General features: G+C 33.6%; 2 protein-coding genes and 1 pseudogene across 2 annotated transcripts in view; 1 reads left to right on the plus strand and 2 right to left on the minus strand.

Moving 5' to 3' along the window:
- Positions 1-12,984, minus strand: part of LOC140047828 (uncharacterized) — a 49,615-nt gene extending 36,631 nt beyond the window's left edge. The window contains exon 1 of the mRNA XM_072092861.1: positions 12,473-12,984. Within this exon, the coding sequence (XP_071948962.1) occupies positions 12,473-12,845 (373 nt within the window). The 5' untranslated portion in view covers positions 12,846-12,984. The remainder of the gene's footprint in view (positions 1-12,472) is intronic.
- LOC140048167 (5S ribosomal RNA) lies at positions 1,921-2,038 on the minus strand (annotated as a pseudogene).
- A 550-nt stretch (positions 12,985-13,534) lies between the features above and the next one.
- On the plus strand, positions 13,535-19,915 carry LOC140046436 (deoxyhypusine synthase-like). The gene is made up of 9 exons (XM_072091080.1): positions 13,535-13,616; positions 13,943-14,153; positions 15,180-15,347; positions 15,838-16,056; positions 16,768-16,854; positions 17,025-17,130; positions 17,696-17,799; positions 18,800-18,925; positions 19,126-19,915. Exons 2-9 carry the CDS (start codon positions 13,962-13,964, stop codon positions 19,228-19,230), a joined length of 1,107 nt encoding a protein of 368 aa, XP_071947181.1. The 5' UTR covers positions 13,535-13,616; positions 13,943-13,961; the 3' UTR covers positions 19,231-19,915.
- Positions 19,916-21,536: the final 1,621 nt, after the last annotated feature.

A 21,536-nucleotide genomic window follows, 5' to 3' on the forward strand; every position in this document is an offset into this window, starting at 1 on the left:
TTGCATAACTTTGTAGGTGCAAACAGACCCTTACTTATAAATACTAAACATATCCTTCATCACAGTAAATAACAGTTTCCACAATCTAAATCTATGTAGGTGTAAACAGACTCTTATTCAAATACTAAGATATCCTTCATCACAGTTAATAAACAATTTTCACAATTGAAAACGACGTAGTTGTTAACACACTCTTATTCAATACTAACATATCCTTCATCACAGTTAATAAACAATTTTCACAATTGAAAACAATGTAGTTGTTAACAGACCATTACTCAAATACCTTTCATCACAGTAAATAATGTACTGTAGTTGTGAACAGACCCTTACTCAAATACTAACATCCTTTCATCACAGTAAATAATGTACTGTAGTTGTGAACAGACCCTTACTCAAATACTAACATCCTTTCATCACAGTAATTAATAGTTTCCACATTGAAAATCAATGCTAAGTTGCAATTACAACTCAAATTAATACCAGATAAATACATGTTTTGATTGCCAACCAAGTTCGTTTGTTATGATAAACATTCTCATAGCACAAAATAAACCAACCACCCCATGGTCGTCAACGAAAAAAACATCAACATTACACTAATGAAGTATAACCATTATTTTGTATTACAGTAATAACGGGTTAAATGATGTTCCAATTAATTGGGTGTTTTAATCGCTATTTTGAAAATGCCATAACTAGTTATTTCAAATTCATTATTCACACAGCTCAGCATAGTCCAATAGAAGCAGGCCCTTAGACCTGTAAACCCCAGGTCCAGGTTTTCCCAATTCTACTCCTCATTGGGGGGGGGGGGGGGGGGTAACTTATTCACACACCTATTAACAGAGTAGAAACAGGCCCTTCCAGGCAGCCAGTCCCAATTATACTCCCAAGGCATTGGGGGTTAACTTATTCACACAGCTCTAGCAGTAGAAGCAGGCCCTTAAACTTGTGAACCCCAGTCCAGGCTGGTTAGCCTTTATAGGCCTAAAGGTTTCTCACCTTGACTTATGGAAGTCTTTCCAAGACAAAACACCACCAGGAAAGGTTGAGTCATGATTGTCAAACAGACTCCATAATCCTCACTTTTCAAAATCCCTCTTGACATTCATTTCAAGTGTTAACACTTCAAACTTTCAACCACATCATGTCTACAGCAACGTAATTTGTGGTATACAGTAACAAAACAATTAATTGTAATGACTTATGTAATAGACTAATTGAACTACTTACTAAGATAATACCATCAACATATTATAATTTGTAATACGTCAATCCTACGGTTTTTCTAGCACGGATTTCATTTAAAAACGGTTTTTACTGATGGTCTTTACTTCTTTTTTAGCCTTCTTGATTCGATCCAACTAAAACCACCTGTTCGACTTGTGGTAACAAAAAAAGGTCCAACATCTTTTCATACAAAAATACAAAAACCAACAGTGGTTTTGGTAGTCTACACTATGAGTGCTAGCTTACCTGGATAAACCGACAATAGGAGAAAGCTATTGTCGATTTATCCAGGTAAGCTAGGCACGAAATAGACTAAATGTGTTTTGTGAAATACCAGATATTGGCAAATAATAATTATACAAATAATGAATGTTTTTGAGTTCAATGGGAATATTGACATGAGTAGACAGACTGTTGAATAGGACATTTTAGTTTTTATTCAACTCATGAAAATATTTTTATTTTATTTTATTCAATCGAAACCAACAGCGATAGTTACCGCCACTAACAGGTTTGATACAAACAAAGCCAGGACAGTTTAAAGCACCTTGATTGGTCCTGACATTGATCAAGGGCTTCTCTCGTCCAGTGCCCACCTTGACCAGAGGTCTGAGGCAGATACTAGATGCAGGGGCTGCCATAAGAGTCAGCAGTGCTGATTTCAAATGCCTAACGGGACCCCAGCTCCGTATACAGCACCCGCTATTCCTAGATGGTCTCCCATCCAAGCTCTAACCAGGCCCAACGTTGCTTAACTTCGGTGATCTGACGAGAACCGGTGTTTCAACGTGGTAAAGCCGTTTAACAAATACAAAACATTCGTTCAATCTACTGTTTTAATAAACTATAATATTCCATTCAACTCTATACTCCACAGATATAACCACCACATAACAAACTATCCATGCCTAATACAGTTCACAACAAGGTTTGAGTGCAATGGAACCTTCAATCATTGTAATGGAAGGAACTAATGCATGGCATGTAATATAAAATCAACCAATCAAATACCAAAGACATGCTGTTCAATATTGAATAAGAATCTCAAATGAGGCCTAAAGGCAATTTACACAGACGAGCAGTAATTGTAAGCGGAAACCACCCGTCCGCTCCGCGTTGTGTGTAAATGGTCATAAGGAATAGAGTCTATATTTATATTACTGTTACCGATTGTCAGTGTAAATTGGCCTTTACAAAAGCATTGGCTACAGTTAAAATCATGCAGTCTTTTAGTTCAAAATTTTCTAAAACCAATTTTAATATCCTGGACAATTATAATATTCTTCATTCACTTCATTATCAGTAGATCTCAGCATGAAACATCAACATAGTTCAAAAGTAATTCAATATTGCTCCAAACTGACAATGTGAATCATACCAATTATAGAATGATACAAAACAAGTATACATATATAGTGTAAGTCTATATTTAGTCATTAGAAATTATAAGTCATAATTTTACTAAAACTACATTGAAATTGATTGAAATGAATGAGGGGAAAAATGTGTTCTTAACACACTATAGCCAACCGCTAATGAGCGACACCAAGACCTACAAGAGGATGCTTTCCCGTTTAAATTAAAGGAGGGCAATGTATATGTTTTAACACTATGGTCAACCTCTATTGAGAGAACACCTCTATTAAGGGGACACTTTCCCATTGAAATGAACGAGACAATATATGTTTTTTAAAACTATGGCCAACCTCTATTGAGGGAACACCCCTATTAAGGAGACACGTTCCCATTAAAATAAACAAGGACAAATATATATATAAGTTTTAAAACCATGGCTAAACTTTCAGATGACACTTTTTAAAGGAATGCGATGGGTCCAGAAGGTGTCCCCTCAATAGGGGTTCTACTGAATGGCAACCAAACTAAAAAGCTTTCACATATCAAATTTATTCATGAAAAACATATTTAGTTTTTCCAAATATACATAAAGAATTAATAATAACATTTTTGCATGGATGGAACATTTAAAAATAAACAGTACTGTAAAAAATATTAAATTCATTGTCATAAAATAAGACTAAAAATAGGCTTACATAAAAAGAGTTCTTTAACTTGTTTAGTTTAAGCAAAAAAATTACTTTTAGTCATATATATTTTTTCAAGGATACAAATTAATAATGATAAAATGTGCGTATGCATTGATAGATTGTATAACAAAATGAATCTCTGATATCAACATGCTTGCTTACAGATGAAAACAATTATACATATATATATACCGAGTTCGAGTCTCGGTTGGGGCGACTTTTTCTCATTCTCACAGATTTCCTCATCTTTATCGTTTCAAATTAATTAATTAAATTTCAGTATATCACCGGGCGGTTTAGAATTAATGTTCATTGCCTGATGTGTTTATATACAATTATAAATATATATATATATATACAATTATACATATATATATATATACAATTATACATATATATATATACAATTATACATATATATATATACAATTATACATATATATATATACAATTATACATATATTCATCTTATAAAACAGACTCAAACTGAAAGCAAACTAAAGTTTGTTGCAAAACCAAAATCTGAAAAAGGTCACAAATATATTAACCACTATTGAAAATTCTGGGTACTATTTTTTCAATAGCTCCTTGGCAAGAAACTAACAATATTATTTATTATTATGATATAGCCAGATGTTTTTTTTCTTATTAAGGACCAGATTAATAGATATAGGTCAAAATTTGTACACATATAGAAATGCATTGGTGAAAGTGGGTCACAGCAGAGACCAGCATCCCTATATAATAACCATTTCAAGATTGTTTTAATACCTTTAAATCGTTCGTCGTCGGAACAATTGGCTCAGCTGTACCTTTTAAACATTGTTCACACTGGACTTGAAAACTGTTAAATTTACCACATTGTACATTTGACCACTGTACTGTAATAGTTTTGCCACAATTTCAACAAAATTTAACTGTAACATTAAAAACAAAAATTGAAACCCGATGAAAGTCGACTCATATATTTACCTTAGTCACTTGATTGGATCGGATTAGTCACGGTGGTTAATTTAACCGAGACCATGGTAATTTCTACCGGTACCAGCCAGGTAAAATTAACTGCTGGTATTTAATTTAACCTATAGGTGAATTGTATCCAGTGCTGAGATGGGACTTTTCCTGGTTGACAACTAAAGCCTCGATAGCATGCACTGGACAAATACTTTGGTCAAATTAACCGATTCGCTTGCTAAAGTTTGATTTTAACATTACAGTTAAATTTTGGTAAAATAACGGTAAAACTAAATGCGGACGACAATCCAATCTTCAGATTACATTGGGTAAAGCACCATTTTAGTTAAATTTACCATTTTTTCAATGCAAACAAGGCTTTAGTAATAAAAAAAGTCCAGTACGATCAAGAATAGACGTATCATTCACACTACAACCTGAATTCTAGGCCATTATTAATCTGAACAATGCATCACTTTCACTTTATCTTTATATTTTTACCTGACCTACCAAATGTCCTTTATTTAGCTGTAACGTTCTGTATTAATTTTTGCTTCCGCTGTTTTGCACAACATGAAATTAAATGTCACAAACACTGATGCTACGCTAGCCAAGTTAAACAGGATATTTAGAGCTAGCTAAGCCAATAGTAATGTATCCCCTTAAACATTAAATGTTTGAACAAATTAATTACCATAGATACAGTAATTTCACTATCATGTTTTTTCTTAAATTTATTTTTTAGATTTTTTTAAAATTTTTATATAATATTTTGTCTTTTTCATCCCAGTAATACGTCTTCACAAAAATATTTTATATAAAGCCTTGTCTACACTATCAAACTTTATCTGAAAAAAAAATGTGATGTGAAAAAAAAATGTTTGAACAAATTAATTACCATAGATAATTTCACTATCATGTTTTTTCTTATATATATTTTTTAGATTTTTTTAAAATTTTTATATAATATTTTGTCCTTTTCATCCCAGTAATACGTCTTCACAAAAATATTTTATATAAAGCCTTGTCTACACTATCTACTATGTGACAAAAAATGTGATGTGCTAGAATATGATAGTAGTATGCCCAAAGATGGTAGTGATATGACATCATCATGTCCATATATCACATTACAAGTTTGATAGTGTAGACAGAGCTTAAGTGATGGGATATATTGCTCCTAATACCAGATGCCCCAAAAAACACAAAAAATGAAGATTAATAAAAAAAATAAAACCTTGAATAGATCATTTCACAGTATTAATCAAATTCAAAATAATTTTTTCCCTTAAATTCCACCAAAAACAAATTGACTTAAAGTCAATTTGACTATTTTTTGCTTTAGTACATTACAGTTACATTTTTTTGTTCCGATCATTGAAATGGCATATTCAACAGAAATATTTTTAAAAATACTTTTTTAGGGGGACAATAAATATTGTAAATCATATCCACATCATGTTTTTTCCATTTTTTATACACATTTTGTCTTTTTCATTCAATACATCTTTACCAAAATACTTTAAGTAAATATAAGACGATATATTGCTGTTAATACCCGATGTGTTTCCCAAAAGGTTTAGCTGTGGTTTACATAGATACTTTCATACATAGCCCATCACTGCATTTGTTCCTGTCAAGTTTTGAGACTTCCTGAACGGCAGACAGTAACAAGTGTTATGTTGTAGTATTCTGGTGTTTTACTTTACTTTTTCTTTACCATTTTACTACTATAGGAAATGAGTGATAGTAGGATATATTTTAACATTTCAGTATTCAGTAACAGGGCTAAATAATTCAAAGTTTATAAAAATAGGAATTATTATTATTTAATTATTTTGCTCTGTCGCTAGTGACGATGAAATTACTAAATTACATGATGATGCAGACTTAAAAAAAACAAAAAAACCAATCAAATTTAATTTTTACAATGTTGTTAAAATCATTAATATACTAATTAAACCTGACCAATATACTATCATATTACATAGCCTATGTAAATACGCTATCTTATATTTAACCTCTAAGCAGTCAATATACTATCATATCATATAACAAATAGTTTTTGTAGAAAGAAAACTTCTTTTAAAGAAATTTTGCAGGGAATAGGACTTTCAGTTAAATGTAAAATAATTTGTTTTTGTATACAATTTTTTTTAATAATAATAACAAAGTATTCTAATTATTATTTTTGTCTGGTTTTTAGAGGAAAACCTTGGATGTCTATTAAAGATCTAAATAATTTAAATTAGCATGGACTCATTTCTCAATGCCACACTCTTCCCTAGACTAGTTGTAAATACACTCAATGATGTCACAGGTCACATGGGAGTCTGTGATATAACAGGGTCATTGACAGTGCATGAAGGAGGCAAACAAACTATACTATTTCAAGGAAATGTTTGATTATCTGACGTCTTTACCAAATTAAGGCAAAACGAAATATTGTAATAAAAGCTTCAGATATTCTTCAGGGGTGAGAAATTAAGGGTCACATGATCCAGAGCGACCTATATTTGCGACAATCTTGTTTAGTAAACATCTCCTTATTAGGAGACAATTTATATTTTAATGCAATATCATTAAAATAACTTCATTACTGTATTTACATTTTAAACCTTAAAATATGTTATGAAAAAATAAGAATGACAAAAAAAAAAGACTCTCCAAAAATGGAACTTGCTACCTTCATGCTCAAATCAAAGACTTTGAACTTGTAGATACTGTACCATATTCATCACTGACACTTAGGCTAGAGAACACTTTAAAAAATTAAAAGTTTTTCTAACTAATGTTAAGTGAATATTGCCTAAGGTAAATTCTAAATGACTTAAGTGAAATACTTAATATTTTCACTTAACGCATTAACCCTCAATGTTGTATAGTGTTAATGATGGAATAGCAAAATCACTAGAATTAATAATGGAATAACTACTGTACTAGAATACCATGTAATAAAGTATTAATTCTTTCCCTACTTGTCACAAAATTGGTGATTAGTTTATTGGAATTAATTGTTATATTGGCATGGCAATCTCATCGCTAATCATACGTCATAAGTCATAAATAAAGAAAGAAAAATCAACTGAAAATAATTCACTAATTTATTTTATATGAGGGTAACTTGTTTTAAAGCTATGTCTACACTATCAAACTAGTTTGACAAAAAAACTATGACATGCCCGAATATGGTAGTGATATACCCAAATATGGTAGTGATATGATGAGTGAGTAATTTTGTTGTCACATAAAGTTTGATAGTTGTAGACAGAGCTTAAAAAGGACAATTTTGTGTATACATTTACATGTTAAAGTAGTACAATTATGGTGATTCAACAAATTTCAAATTAAATCAAATCAACTAAATATATTTATAATTAAGTTTATATAACACGTGTTAAGTCAATCTCATAGTGTCCTTTGGGAATAAAAAGGGAACGCTGATGATTTTTTCCAATGGGATTTTGCTTGAATACAAGAATGGAATGGGATAATCCTTTGGGATATTCCTAGACACAACTAATAATCACAGAAATTAAATTATGATTAACAAAATGACATAAAATCAATATAAATTTAGTGATAATTTATGTTAAATTCGGAAACATTTGTTCCGACGTTGCAAAATTATTTTGTTTTACATAACAATTGGGAATAAAGTATTTATTTTTGTCTAATTTAAACCTTCGGGATTTTCCAGAAAATAGTTTCACAAACATATTGGCTCAAAGTAGCCACAACAATTATCATTGTGATTCAACAAAATGATATAAAATTATTATAAATTCAATAACGACTCGAGTTTATTAGCGAACAAAGTCCCAGTTTTCAGTCACGTTACGAAGGTTGGACAAACGCCCACAATTCTTGTAGAAGTTTAGATTTACACATTTAAGATTTTGGCAGAAATACAGGAACAGAACTTTGATTGCGATCAAAAGGAATGATAAGAAACCATAATAAATTTAGTAATAACTTATTATTAAGAGAGAACATATGGAATTGTTTTGTTTTTGGTCACATTTAAGGCTTGGGAGGATTGCCTTTGTTTTGTCTTTCCTCCTGGGAGTCTACTCGTTATCATTTGGATGAGTATTAATGTAATTTCAAATGACATTTGACAGCAGTTTATTTGTTTATTCATTTAAAACATAATACAGAATAGAATTCTATCTTCAATTTGCATTATTTTGTTATTGTATAAATTGCGCATTATTTTGTAATCCCCAGGAGAGTAGATCGTGTTCAATGATAAAGTCCTAATAAAGTAGAAGCTATCCTTCGGGATATTTCTATTTAGGAGACAACCCTATCATTAAGGGGATAATTTCCTGTGAAACGAACAAAGAACAATATATATTTTATAGTTAGTTACAGTATATAGTAAGAGTCAGAATTATATAGTAAGAGTCAGAAATACAGTATAGATAGTAGTGTAGATATTTTCTCAATTAAAAAAAAACTTTTATACGGTATATATTTTGTTTTTTCTTAATTGATAATATATATACAAGAGACAACTACATTTATGCGATAATAGATGTTAAAACATTATTAATAAACAATAATTTATAACCATGGGAAAAAACAAAGACAATTACAATTCCATTCCATAGATTTAAAGATTTCATTTCGAAAGCAGATGTATAAAATTGAAAGTAACAATGCAATGCGATAATAAATAGATTTTGCGACGATGACAATCAGAATATAAAAACATTGCAAACATTCCAAGTTCAGATGCCCAGTTGGGTACCATGTTTCATTAAGTATACCTCTCATCTCCAACTAAAATAGCATGCCAAGATTTCAAGTTTTATAATACCAAAACAACAAAGAAGGCTCATCACACTAATATTGTAGGACTCTGAAATGACACCCTACCACTCGTCAAGGTTACTGATGAGGTCATCAATGGGTTCTCTGTGTTCATTATGTAATTACTGTTTTTTGGAAAACTGAAAAGGTACAATGACATATCCAAGAATTTGAAATGAAAGTAGGTACATATATTATTATTTTAAATGATCATTTAGCCCCACTAAGGTTAAAGGACAACTCTTGCAAAGCAAGAACAATTTCCAGTAAACACAATTTTTAAATAAATCGTAAAAAATAGAAATTAAGAATTTGTTTATTGTTTCTTTTTCCTATCTGGCTATTGAAGTGTTTCTTCAAACAAATTTAAGCCTATTACAGGCCAAATTAGCAATTGAAGTGACGGTACCTCTTGTATGTTAACAATGTGAAAACACAGGAGGTAGATTTTGCTAAGACAACAATTTACAGCGACGACTGTACGGCGAGCGCACGCGGCAAAATCGTATATATCTCACAATTGCTCTGAAATCATGGAGTGTACATCCCTAAAACAATGTCTATATGTAAATATTGTAGTCTTTTTAAATGGAAAGGGAAAGGGGAAGATTTTGTGAGAGAGGATGCGAGAGGCTGAGCGGTTAAGGCAGGGGCGCCGTTTACCGTACCTAAAGAGCCAACAACATCGGCAAGGGTTCGAGGCCGACTCGCTCCTAGTTCTGGTGGTGGAACAAGTCTTCTCGGATAAGGACTATAAACCGTAGGTCCAGTGTACATTATAACCTGTGTGCACTTTAAAGAACCCAGTTCATTATTCGAAAAGAGTAGGGGGTTACCCCCGATGAACTGGTTCACAAAATAGCCCCTGTATCAGGGGGATTACCACCTATCTGATAGGACAGTGATTAATTCACTATTGTGAATCCTTGGCCACATTGCCAAAAGACATAAAATAAAATAAAATAAAATAAAAATAAAAATCTTATCACCCCTAGTGCACTCTGATGAGACCATGTACTCCATGCATACAGTAGACTAAGCTAGTATGGGTTCTAGGACACCTACCCCCTAGACAGTTACCCCCCGGATGTTTACCACCCGGACAACTACCCCCTTAGGACAACTACCCCCCGGACAACTACCCCCCGGACAACTACCCCCTTAGGACAACTACCCCCTTAGGATAACAACCCCCGGACAACTACCCCCCGGACAACCACCCCCTTAGGACAACTACCCCCTTAGGATAACTACCCCCCGGGTAACTACCCCCCGGGTAACTACCCCCCGGTCAACTACCCCCCGGTCAACTACCCCCCCCCCCCCCATCCAAAAGTAGACAAATATATAGGACCGGTTTCTGTAAAAATGAAATCATCTGTTTTTAACGGGTGTTTCGAAACTAGAGATCCGAGACCAGAGACCTGAAACGAGACCCAATACGAAAAGGGAGACCTATATTTGGGTCTCCCTTTTCGTATATTAGGGTCTCCCTTTTCGTATAGTGTGGTCTCTCTTTTCGTATAGTGGGGTCTCCCTTTTCTTATAGTGGGTCTCCCTTTTCTTATAGTGGGTCTCCCTTTTCGTATATTTGGGCCTCCCATTTTGTATATTTGGGTCTCCCTTTCGTATAATTGGGTCTCCCTTTTCGTATATTTAGGTCTCCCTTTTCGTATATTAGGGTCTCCCTTTTCGTATAGTGGGGTCTCCCTTTTCGTATAGTGGGGTCTCCCTTTTCGTACGTGGGTCTCCCTTTTCGTATATTTAGGTCTCCCTTTTCGTATTGGGTCTCGGGTCTCTGGTCTCGGGTCTCTAGTTTCGAAACACCCGTTTTTAACCGATTATTCTGTTTAACAGCACGCTAGACCCTAGATGTGCTAGATTTAAAGTACCGTATTTATTGAAAAAACGGCCTGGGCTGTTTATTGTTTAGGTGGTTTTTAGGTGGACATTTATTGGAAGAAAGTTGTTTATTCAATGGGAGGGGGTATAATCTAATGGAAATAGACGCCGATTATTCCATATGATGTTTCATGGGAGTGACATGGTCACCGTTTATTTGAGGGGAATTTATTTAAAGATCGACGTTTATTCGGTGAGTGAACATTGAGGTCAAATATCAAAAGTGATATTATTCTTCAAGTGTACAAAAATACATATATGACAAATTTTAGACAAATATTAATTCTTTTAAGACCAGTGGTTATCGAAGCATTGTCCTGACGCAAAAATTATTATTATTATTAGCGAACCCAGTCTTTACAGTAAATACAGGGAGTACTATATAATACGTTCGACTATCCTATGATCATGTGTGACGATCTTCAGTTTATACCAGGCTATATTTATGTTCAATCTTTTACTTTTGCTTACAATAATGAATAGTAATTCGTCAAAGTAACGAATTAAAATATAGTTATTAATTCCTATTATACACTGTTGCAGAGTCAGGTTGTTGAATGGTCTGGGTGGTTAGGGTGTTCTAAAGGGATAGTTTTCTGGGTGGTAATTGTCCGGGGGGTAATTGTCCGGGTGGTAATTGTCCGAGGGGTAATTGTTCCTAGGGGGTAATTGTCCGGGGGGTAGTTGTCCAGGGGGTAGTTGTCCTAAGGGGGTTGTTGTCCTAAGGGGGTAGTTGTCCGGGGGGTATTTGTCCGGGGGGTAGTTGTCCTAAAGGGGTAGTTGTCCTAAGGGGGTAGTGGTCCAGGTGGTGGTTGTCCGGGGGGTAGTTGTCCGGGGGGTAAATGTCCAGGGGGTGAATATCCGGATACGCTAGTATGTTATCAATAAAAATATTCAATGTGAAAATGAGTAATTAAAAGCCTGTTGAATCATATATTCCTTATAACCTTCGTGAATGCACTTTACACCCAGCATACACAAGCAGACAGATTCACAGTTAAAGTTGTCTCGACAGGAAATTAAACAATATTAATTATTGAAATAACTATTTAATTGAGCTCAGTTATTGCATGTAAGAAGTCATATCAGCCTACAAAATATTTTTTTGATTTTTTTTTTAAACAAGTTGATTTGAGGAAATACAGTATTATTAAATTCTTAGGGAAAATATACTATAATGCAATCTTCAAATTTGCGCCCTAAAGGCTATTCAAATTGTATGATGGATTACTCCAATTTCTCGAAATCAATGCTTTTTACGTTTACTAATATTTCATTACCCTCTTTGCGACGAGGGGGCTCCTTTTGGGTACCGGACAACATAGCCCAATGCCGCCCAAGAAAGATCGACTAAACATCATCCAATAGTATTTGGAAGTTCACTTAACATTTTTACTAAATAAAAATGATGTTGAGCGGTATTTAGGGTTAGGACTGCCCCTCTACTGTATTGGGGAGAGATAGCAGTTTTCAATAAAACTTCAACTTCAAGTTTTTTTTTACAATGTTTGCATACTTACGTCCATTTTGTTGAGTTGATGAAGGCATATATTCCCCATCACCACTTGTATTTCCATCATCTTCGACATCACTTGAAGATGATTCGTCAAAAATTACATATTTATCAAAACTATCCTCAAGAAATGAGTCTGTATCACTTGATACACTACTACTAGACGATTCCTGAAATACTACAATACCGTCTGTTTCTAAAATTTCATCTTCAATTAATCCGTTATTTTCGTTTAATTGACCCGTAACAAACGTTGATAAACACAATACATATATCATTAGCATTGTGACATACACAGGCAAACGTGCCAGTCTACCAAACATTGTTTTCCCGGTGCGAAGATGCTTAGCATAAACCAAATCATTTCCAACGGCACACATGTTCTGAGTTATTTTCCAAGTTATCCGGAAATATAGGACAAAAGGAGTAAAACAGTGAAACAAGAACTATATTGCAGCCCAAAATCATGATGCATTTAAACCCCCCGCGACAGCCAAGTAACCCTTCACGTACATTCCAATGAACTCAGCCTGGAAGACAACTAGAGAACACTTCAGAACTTTTGCTCAAGAATGGATAAGTACCTCGTCGTGTAGGACTGTTCCATTTATACCAGTTATCTAAATTTAATCTTTATAATATTCATCATGTCTAAACAATACTATAAAATATACAAAACTTCACATAAACATACACAATATGAAATGACTACAACCTAGTTGGTATAAAATTGAAAATATACAAATAAATTAAAGTAGAAATTGTATTATCCTTGTTTTTGCTTTCCTTGAAATAAATGGACGTGCGTACTTAAAATAGAGGGCGATGTACAGAAAAATAGCCTTTTCACATCGTTTTATTAATATTGTAAATTACGATGTAATTATGTTTATCGCAATTTTACGAGTTAAATTGACTTATCTATCGATAATTTACTTCAAGCAGCAAAATATAAATATTACTGCAATCATGATTGAGGAAGAAAAAAAGGGGAAAAAGTATTTATGAAAGAAAAACGCCGGGAACTAACTAGGAATATGCCGCCCTCTTGCGTGAGCAAAATAAAAATATCAACAGAAGTCTTGCATTGGAATTGTGCAACACATGTGTTTGTTTTGTTTGTAAAAGGATTTTGAATTGTATTGTAAAAAGTAAATATCATTTTAGTTCTAGTAGTTTGCCCATTACAATGTGTACTAGGATCCGTGTACTAAACTAGGTCTAGCATCTTTGTTTGCTAGCCCTTATCACTAGCTAGCTAGAGGACAATAATAGACTCTTATTTAGTAGGTAGGACTAGAGGTTAGATCTAGCTGCAATGCTGAAATTAAGTCGCTTCGTACTTTTAATTACAATACATGACATTTTGTTTGAGGAACTAGGCTATACATTTGACTAAATTGAGATAAATTACTAACATCAGGCAGTTCCATATTCCCAGAAACCTATTTAAATATTAATCTATTATGTTTTCTAGGCATTTGAAGATTTTTATCATGACGAATGTACCTGGAGTGGCTCAAAATGCTGTATTGGTGCAAAGTTCAGAGATGCCGGAAGACTCTGTGAAGGTCAAAGGTTATGATTTTAACCAGGGTATTGATTATCATGCCCTCCTTCAATCTTATTTGACATCTGGTTTCCAAGCAACAAACTTTGGACGGGCAGTGGAGGAAATAAACAAAATGGTACGAATTATTGCATATTATCGGTTTTTAATAAATAAATTTGTGCATGTAAATTATTCCTTTTTTTCCAGCACGGTTTACCTTGCCGATAGTTAAAAAGACCCCTTCCCTGCAATTTTGGACGTTTTTTGGAAAATAATACATATATATCACTTTAAAAACATTAAACCATGTCATTCCTTGTCTTAAATGTACGTTTTATGGTAAATTATGATAAAAAGTGAGAAACAATGCACTACCTAAGTAGCTCGCGGCGATCGACCTCTCGTGGACGGTCTTAGGCCTAGCCTGGCTAGGCTTAGTTTTGTAGGCCTAGCTGGTAAACATCGGTAACGTACGAACATCGTACGCTAGCTATATACCTAGCCTGACGTTGTATAGTTGCTGCATTAATTGTCTTTCTATTTTTGCCAGACTCCGTTGATACAAATTGGGGAAAACCCGGTATTTTCGCTGAAAAGTTAGGAGTCTTCCATTTGTTTTGGCCTCACGATCGATCGAAAAGTGGGCGAATTACAGGTGAAAAACAAAAATATCAATTCGCGCGCAATGCATTTTGGGATTTATAGCGGGCCGCTATAATTATTAAAATCGACTTATTTTTCACATTTTTAACCGTTTAAAGACGAAAAAAGTTATCGCAATAGGACCATATAGTATTATTTTTACATTAAATATAGTTTGTGATCTTAAATTAGATCTAAAAAACGTAGGGAATGGGGCTTTAAGCTCTGTCTACACTATCAAACTAGTTTGACAAAGAGTGTGATGTGCCCAAATATGGTAGTAATATGCCCAAATCATCTTTATATATGGGCACATCACATTTGTTTGTCACATAGAGTTTGATAGTGTAGACAGAGCTTTAGTGTGGTGGCTATCGGCATAGTCAACCGTACATCAAATTTATTATTGTGTTGCCAGGGATGATTTTTTGGGTGGTGGGGTTGTGATATATAAACAAATTTAGGCCCACATCTAGTTTTCTATTGTTTTATGGAATAATGAGATTTTTTATACTTTCAGCTTGATAAACGAGCAGAGCCAATTTCTGAAGAAAAAGTTAAGACCGGTACAGAACTTAACCCGTTGCATAGAACTCATACTAATTGTACAATCTTCTTAGGATTTACCTCAAACTTAATCTCATCTGGCGTGCGTGAGATTCTTAAGTTTCTTGTACAACATAATCTAGTAAGTTTGAATAGTGTCACTTTTATTTATTGGTTCTCTCCTTTAAAACTGTTCGTCCCATTAAAAAAAAGTTTACAGAGCACTCAACCAAAAGTAAAATGGGTATGTCACACCCTCCTCCAACATATTCTAGTACCCATTTATGCCCCTAATAAAACTTTTTTTTTGATATGGATGAAATATTTCAAAAATAAAAGAAATTGAATTGGTACAGTCATTCATCCGTGTTTAAACAGTCATGGTTGGAAAACTTATTTCCTAACCTTGCAAACCAGAATCATAGTAGGGGAACCTTTTTCCACTCTCACAGTTTTCCTTCATTTTTTTTGTACAGTCAGATTCATGTTTACCATTAAAAACACATGCCAAATACCAGACAGAAAGCCAGACATATTTTGCCAGCCTAAAGTGTTTGGTATTGTGAGAGTTGACTGTATAAACACTTGTTTCATATCGTTTAGTTATATAAATGAGATTCTGTATTTCACAGGTAGATTGTATAGTGACCACAGCTGGTGGTGTAGAAGAAGACCTCATTAAGTGTCTAGGTAACACTTACCTTGGTGACTTCCATCTAAATGGTGCCAGCCTTCGTGAGAAAGGTATCAACAGGATTGGAAACCTATTAGTACCTAACGATAATTACTGTAAATTTGAGGACTGGATAGTCCCAATCTTAAATGAAATGTTGAAGGAACAAGATACAAAGGTAATTTAAATACAGTAGAAACTATACTACTAATAATACTACACACTAACTAATTACTATAATTACTATACTACTAATAATACTACACACTAACTAATTACTATAATTACTATACTACTAATAATACTACACACTAACTAATTACTATAATTACTATACTACTAATAATACTACACACTAACTAATTACTATAATTACTATACTACTAATAATACTAAACACTAACTAATTACTATAATTACTATAATACTAATACTAGGAGGAAAGTTTCCAAACCCAAGCTATTGTCCCCTTAATAGGGGTTGGCTGTACTGTTATATATTGCCACTCTTTGGTTTCGTGGAAAAAAGTGTCCTCATAAATTATAGGAGTGTTCCCTAAATAGGTTTCCCAAAATAGGTTTGTACTGTATGTATTCTGTAGGTCCACAGCACCTATCATGATCGACACACCATGAGATCATTCCCTGATCTATTTTGTTTGTGTACCAAGTTCTAGCCTGCCCCATCCAAAAGATTGGTTCCCATAAGTACACAACAACAGTCTAGAATGCACAGTGCCAGTTTAAATTGTCACTTGTGCATAAGGACACAAACAAGATACAGCCAAATCTCACAAGAGCAAGCAAGATTCCACCAATTAAGTATAGGTAGTCTAATGGTAATTCAAATTGGCAAAAATAAAAACATTTTAATTTTATTATATTTAAAGGGAATGCAATGGACCCCTTCAAGAATGATAGCAAGGTTTGGAAAAGAGATCAACAATCCTGACTCTGTTTGGTATTGGGCATATAAGGTAAAGCATTATACTATACTATCTGAGGGTCCCAAATGATCAGAAATTGCTGAATGGTTCAAATAAATAAAATAAAAATACTATTACCACATACAGCAGCAATATGCATATTAATCATATTTGTTGAATTATTAAACTAATCCATTCTTGGGTGAATACACTTTTTTTAGAATGAAATTCCAGTGTTTTGTCCGGCAATAACTGACGGCTCGATTGGCGACATGGTTTATTTTCATTCGTACAAAAATCCTGGATTACGTATAGACATTGCTGAAGGTAAATGGCACAAACTAATACTATGTTGGTATTATGTAGTGTGCATAACATTTTTCTTTTGGATGATCCAAAAGAAAAATTTTATGAATACTATACAGAGATCAAGATGAACCTTTATACTAATTATGTAGCGTGGTTTGAATAAAATAGCTTTTTTTCGTAAATAACTAACATCTCAACTGGTGACATTGTCTGTTTTGATTTGTACAAAAATCACAGATCAGGTACAGATTGTAGTTGAGTGGTTAAGGCAGAGTCACTATAGCCATAGAATTAGGATATATTCAAGGAACTCCTCGTCTATAGTAGTAGAACAAATCTTCTCTGCATAAAATGTGAGGTCCAGTGTACACGTCTGGTTCGTGTGCACTTAAAAAGAACCCAGTGCATTGATCAGGAACAGCAGGTTTTACATCTGATTGCAGCCAATGTCATTAATCAAATTGTGCCATATGTCCCAATGGGATGAGGAGGATGAATGTATAGATTTTACGTTACTCTTGCTTGGCCCCTGTAAACATGCCACCCTCAACTTTTCTCACTTACCTTTTCTTCTATTTTATAGATATACGGTTGATCAACAGTCAAGCTGTGTATGCATCCCATACTGGTATGATATTGTTAGGGGGCGGTGTCATTAAACATCATATCTGCAATGCAAATCTTATGGTTAGTAACCGATTCCCTTTTTTGGTCAATAATACAGTAATTTGATGATTTCAAAAATGATCTATATTATTAAAATATAAACCATTCCACATCCGGTACTTTAAAAACTTTCAAAAGCCTCATACAATAAAAATCTCTCAAAACAGTAATTTTGTTCTTGGAAGTCCTAATTCATTGATAGCGAATTTGATCTTACTAGCATGGATTCGAGACAGTGAAATGTCCAAACTTAGCACAACATACAAAACCTTCCTAAGAAGAATGCTAGTGAATGGCTTTCAAAGGGTCTGCCCACCAAACCATGTAGACATATCCTCAGATGAAGAAACAGATGAAAACTATATAGACTGGCGTTACGTAATTGATAATGACGATCTCTACAAAATTACTGGCTGTCAACCGCTAGAAGAATATGTCTACAAGCAACAATTCAACTGGATCGGACATGTAATTAGAAAAGAAAATGAAGATCCTACAAAAATTCTTACTTTTCACACAACACAAAGTAAACGAAGAGGTCGGAAGATACCATCAGTACTTGATAGAGTTGTACAACAAAGTCAACTTACTAGATGCAACTTCATTAGAGCCTGCTTCAACAGAAATTTATAATTCCCAGCAATGTTTTAACTGTATATATGAACTGTTTTATAAGTTGTTTTGTGACTGTGTAATTTGGTAGTAGTCACTCTCATACTGTAGGCCTACATTTAAAAGTAACACATCCAAATGCCAACTTCAAGTCAATGGCTACCAGATGTCTCTGTGAGACGGTTATTTGAACCAGTACCAGTACCAGTCTGTGATATTTTGATACCTTACTCTCATTGCCTCATCTTTTGGATGGGATGTAAAGCTGTTGGTCCTGTGTATACATATTGCTCATGCATACAATAACAAACTTGGTACACTGGGAGAAGTCTTGTACTGAAGAGGACAACCAGTCTTGTTGGACTTGGACATATATTTATCTTGGTTTCTTTTTTCTTAACTTGTGCAGAGGAATGGAGCAGACTTTGCTGTATTTGTGAACACAGCACAAGAATTTGACGGTTCTGACTCGGGTGCCCGGCCTGATGAGGCAGTCTCCTGGGGTAAAATCAAAAAGACAGCTCAACCAGTTAAGGTAAAAAAGTAATAAAATATGAATCAAAAGGCAAATTACTGAAAAAAATAAAAAAAAAATATCCGGTGCTGCACAGTATTGTGGTATTCAAATGGGTCTAATTCATATCAGTTCCTGGACTAGTATAGTGATTAATGTTATGTTACTTAAATATGTAATTTATTAAATTATAAACATTGTAATATTTTTTATTTGTTAAGGTATATGGTGAAGCAACACTTATATTTCCATTACTGGTAGCTGAAACGTTTGCAAGAAGAGTAAAATTACCAAATGTTGAGCAAGATAAACCTGCAAGTCTTTAGTTTAACAATATGAAAGGTCACAACTATAACCCTTGACCTTCTAAGACTAAAGGTCACAGCTCTATGACTGGCAATGCATTGGTACCCCTAAATTTGCAAGAGTGAAAAGGGAAAGATAAACCAGCAATTCTTTATGAAAGGTCAAAACTATAACCTTTGACATCCTAAGACCAAAGTTCACAACCTGGTAATGCATCCTAATGCATTCAACCTGTTAGTGGCGGTTTCATCGCTGTTGGTTGACAACTGAATAAAAGAAAAATAGGTACCCCAGTTTGCTTCCCATTAAAAGTTGAAATACAAAAGCAAAATAAAAGTGGTATACAACTTAACAGTATTTAGTTAATATTAAAAAGGTTGTGTGACCTTTGACCATGTCATTAAGAAAATTATTTAAAAAATGTAATATAAAGATTACTGTTCCTACCTTCGATCATTAGATTCATCATATTTGTCTGACTTGCTACATCTTGTTTGTTGCCATGTTGCTAACAGTAGAAGGAATTGTTTTAATGACCAGTATGTTATCTGGAATGACCAATAAAAAATCGGGGTCAGATTTATTAAACATGCTTACCAGAAAAAAAATAATTTAAACTTTGTTGGGTTAAGTCTATGATATTGATGATGATATCCTTAATAAAATAAAATAACTATTAAATAATTAGTTAAACTTTTGATCAGAACAAATAAAGTTATTTGATATATATACATCAAACCAGATGAGTTTCCAAGTTATAAAACTAAAACTAAACTAAAATAAACTATTATATGTATTTTAATATTTATACGAAGTTATATTAAGCCACTTATATTAAGCCACTTATAAATAATAACAGCTATTAAGATTACATTTGTTTTGTTTACTATGTGCACTGGAAAGTTATCTTGGAAAATAATATTACATATATGGTAGCAATATGTGGAGATATACTAAATTTGAAATCCAACAAAGGAATTCCGAGACTAGATTGCCTATCACTGGTTTAGTAAATTGAACCAGTAAAGCAACACATTCACAACTAACGACATCCTAGATTGGCTGCCGCCACTTTTGCCAATTTAAGCTCTTTCAACTCACACTTCGATTCAAGAGAGAATACTGCTGCCTAAACAACGGTTACTATGTTTATTTTTAACTGCTTTCCTAAACCGCTGAAGTATTTTAGGAAGCTAATGTTTTCTCACCTGAGTGAGAAATGGGCGTTCCATAACTCAGTACCTGTCAATTACATTAACTTATTATATATCATTTTCATAAAATCGTAAAATTCTCAAGGATCACGAATTATACACATTTGAAAACAAAATCTTTTCCATTTCTCAGTTACATTTTGTATATGATATTCTCAATTTATCATCTGTTTTTATTAGTCTCATTCTCATTCACACCATTAAAACGCGCCAAGTAGCATCTCTCTACCAAGGGATTGTCACCACTATCAACGACATTCTTATGAACCTACTGGGAACATGTAATAACATGAAGAAGACAAGAAGATCCTTTTATTTTCCGCATGGGAGTCGAATGTGAATATTAGTTTGTTTTTACACATAGATAAATTTGTCACATCGGATAAGAGGCCTACTTACATGTATTAATAACGCGTCACTTGGCACGCGATCCTGGACGCGATGTTGTCACTATCCGTCGACTCATTTTAGTTGGATATGAATTATATATCGGAGTCATAAATAATTATATAAGGAAATTAATTATACACGTGTTATAAATTATATTGTATAGGCCTGGTGAACTGTAAATTACAATCGTAATAGCAATTTGTATCTATATAATCATAATCAAAATCTATAATCATAATCAATATCTATAATCATAATCATAATCAAAAATCTATTTATTTTTTCAACGGATTTATCAATATCTCGGTTGAAATAAAAAATGATCAAGTGTATCTATATAATCATAATCAAAATCTATAATAATAATCAAAAATCTATTATTTATTTTTCCAACGGATTCATCAATATCTAGGTTGAAAAAAAATGATCAAAGGTTGGCGGACGAAAGTTATTAAAGTAGAATAAAAAAAGTATTTTTACTCGAATTAACAGCTTCCTCCTTAAAACTTATCCTGTATTTATTAACGACATGCTTAAAGCTTGGCTCCCACTAGGACGCAACGCAAGGACGTAAGCGCAACGCAATCGAGTTGACCGATCACAAGCGAAAATTCGGATAATCCATCGCTTGTGATTGGTTAAATTGCTTAAGCGTGGTTCCCACTAGCGACGCAACGCAAGGACGTAACACAACGCAAGTGAATTGACCAATCACAAGCGAT

This window comes from Antedon mediterranea, chromosome 4 (genome assembly GCF_964355755.1).
Source record: "Antedon mediterranea chromosome 4, ecAntMedi1.1, whole genome shotgun sequence".
NCBI classification, from domain to species: Eukaryota; Metazoa; Echinodermata; class Crinoidea; order Comatulida; family Antedonidae; genus Antedon; species Antedon mediterranea.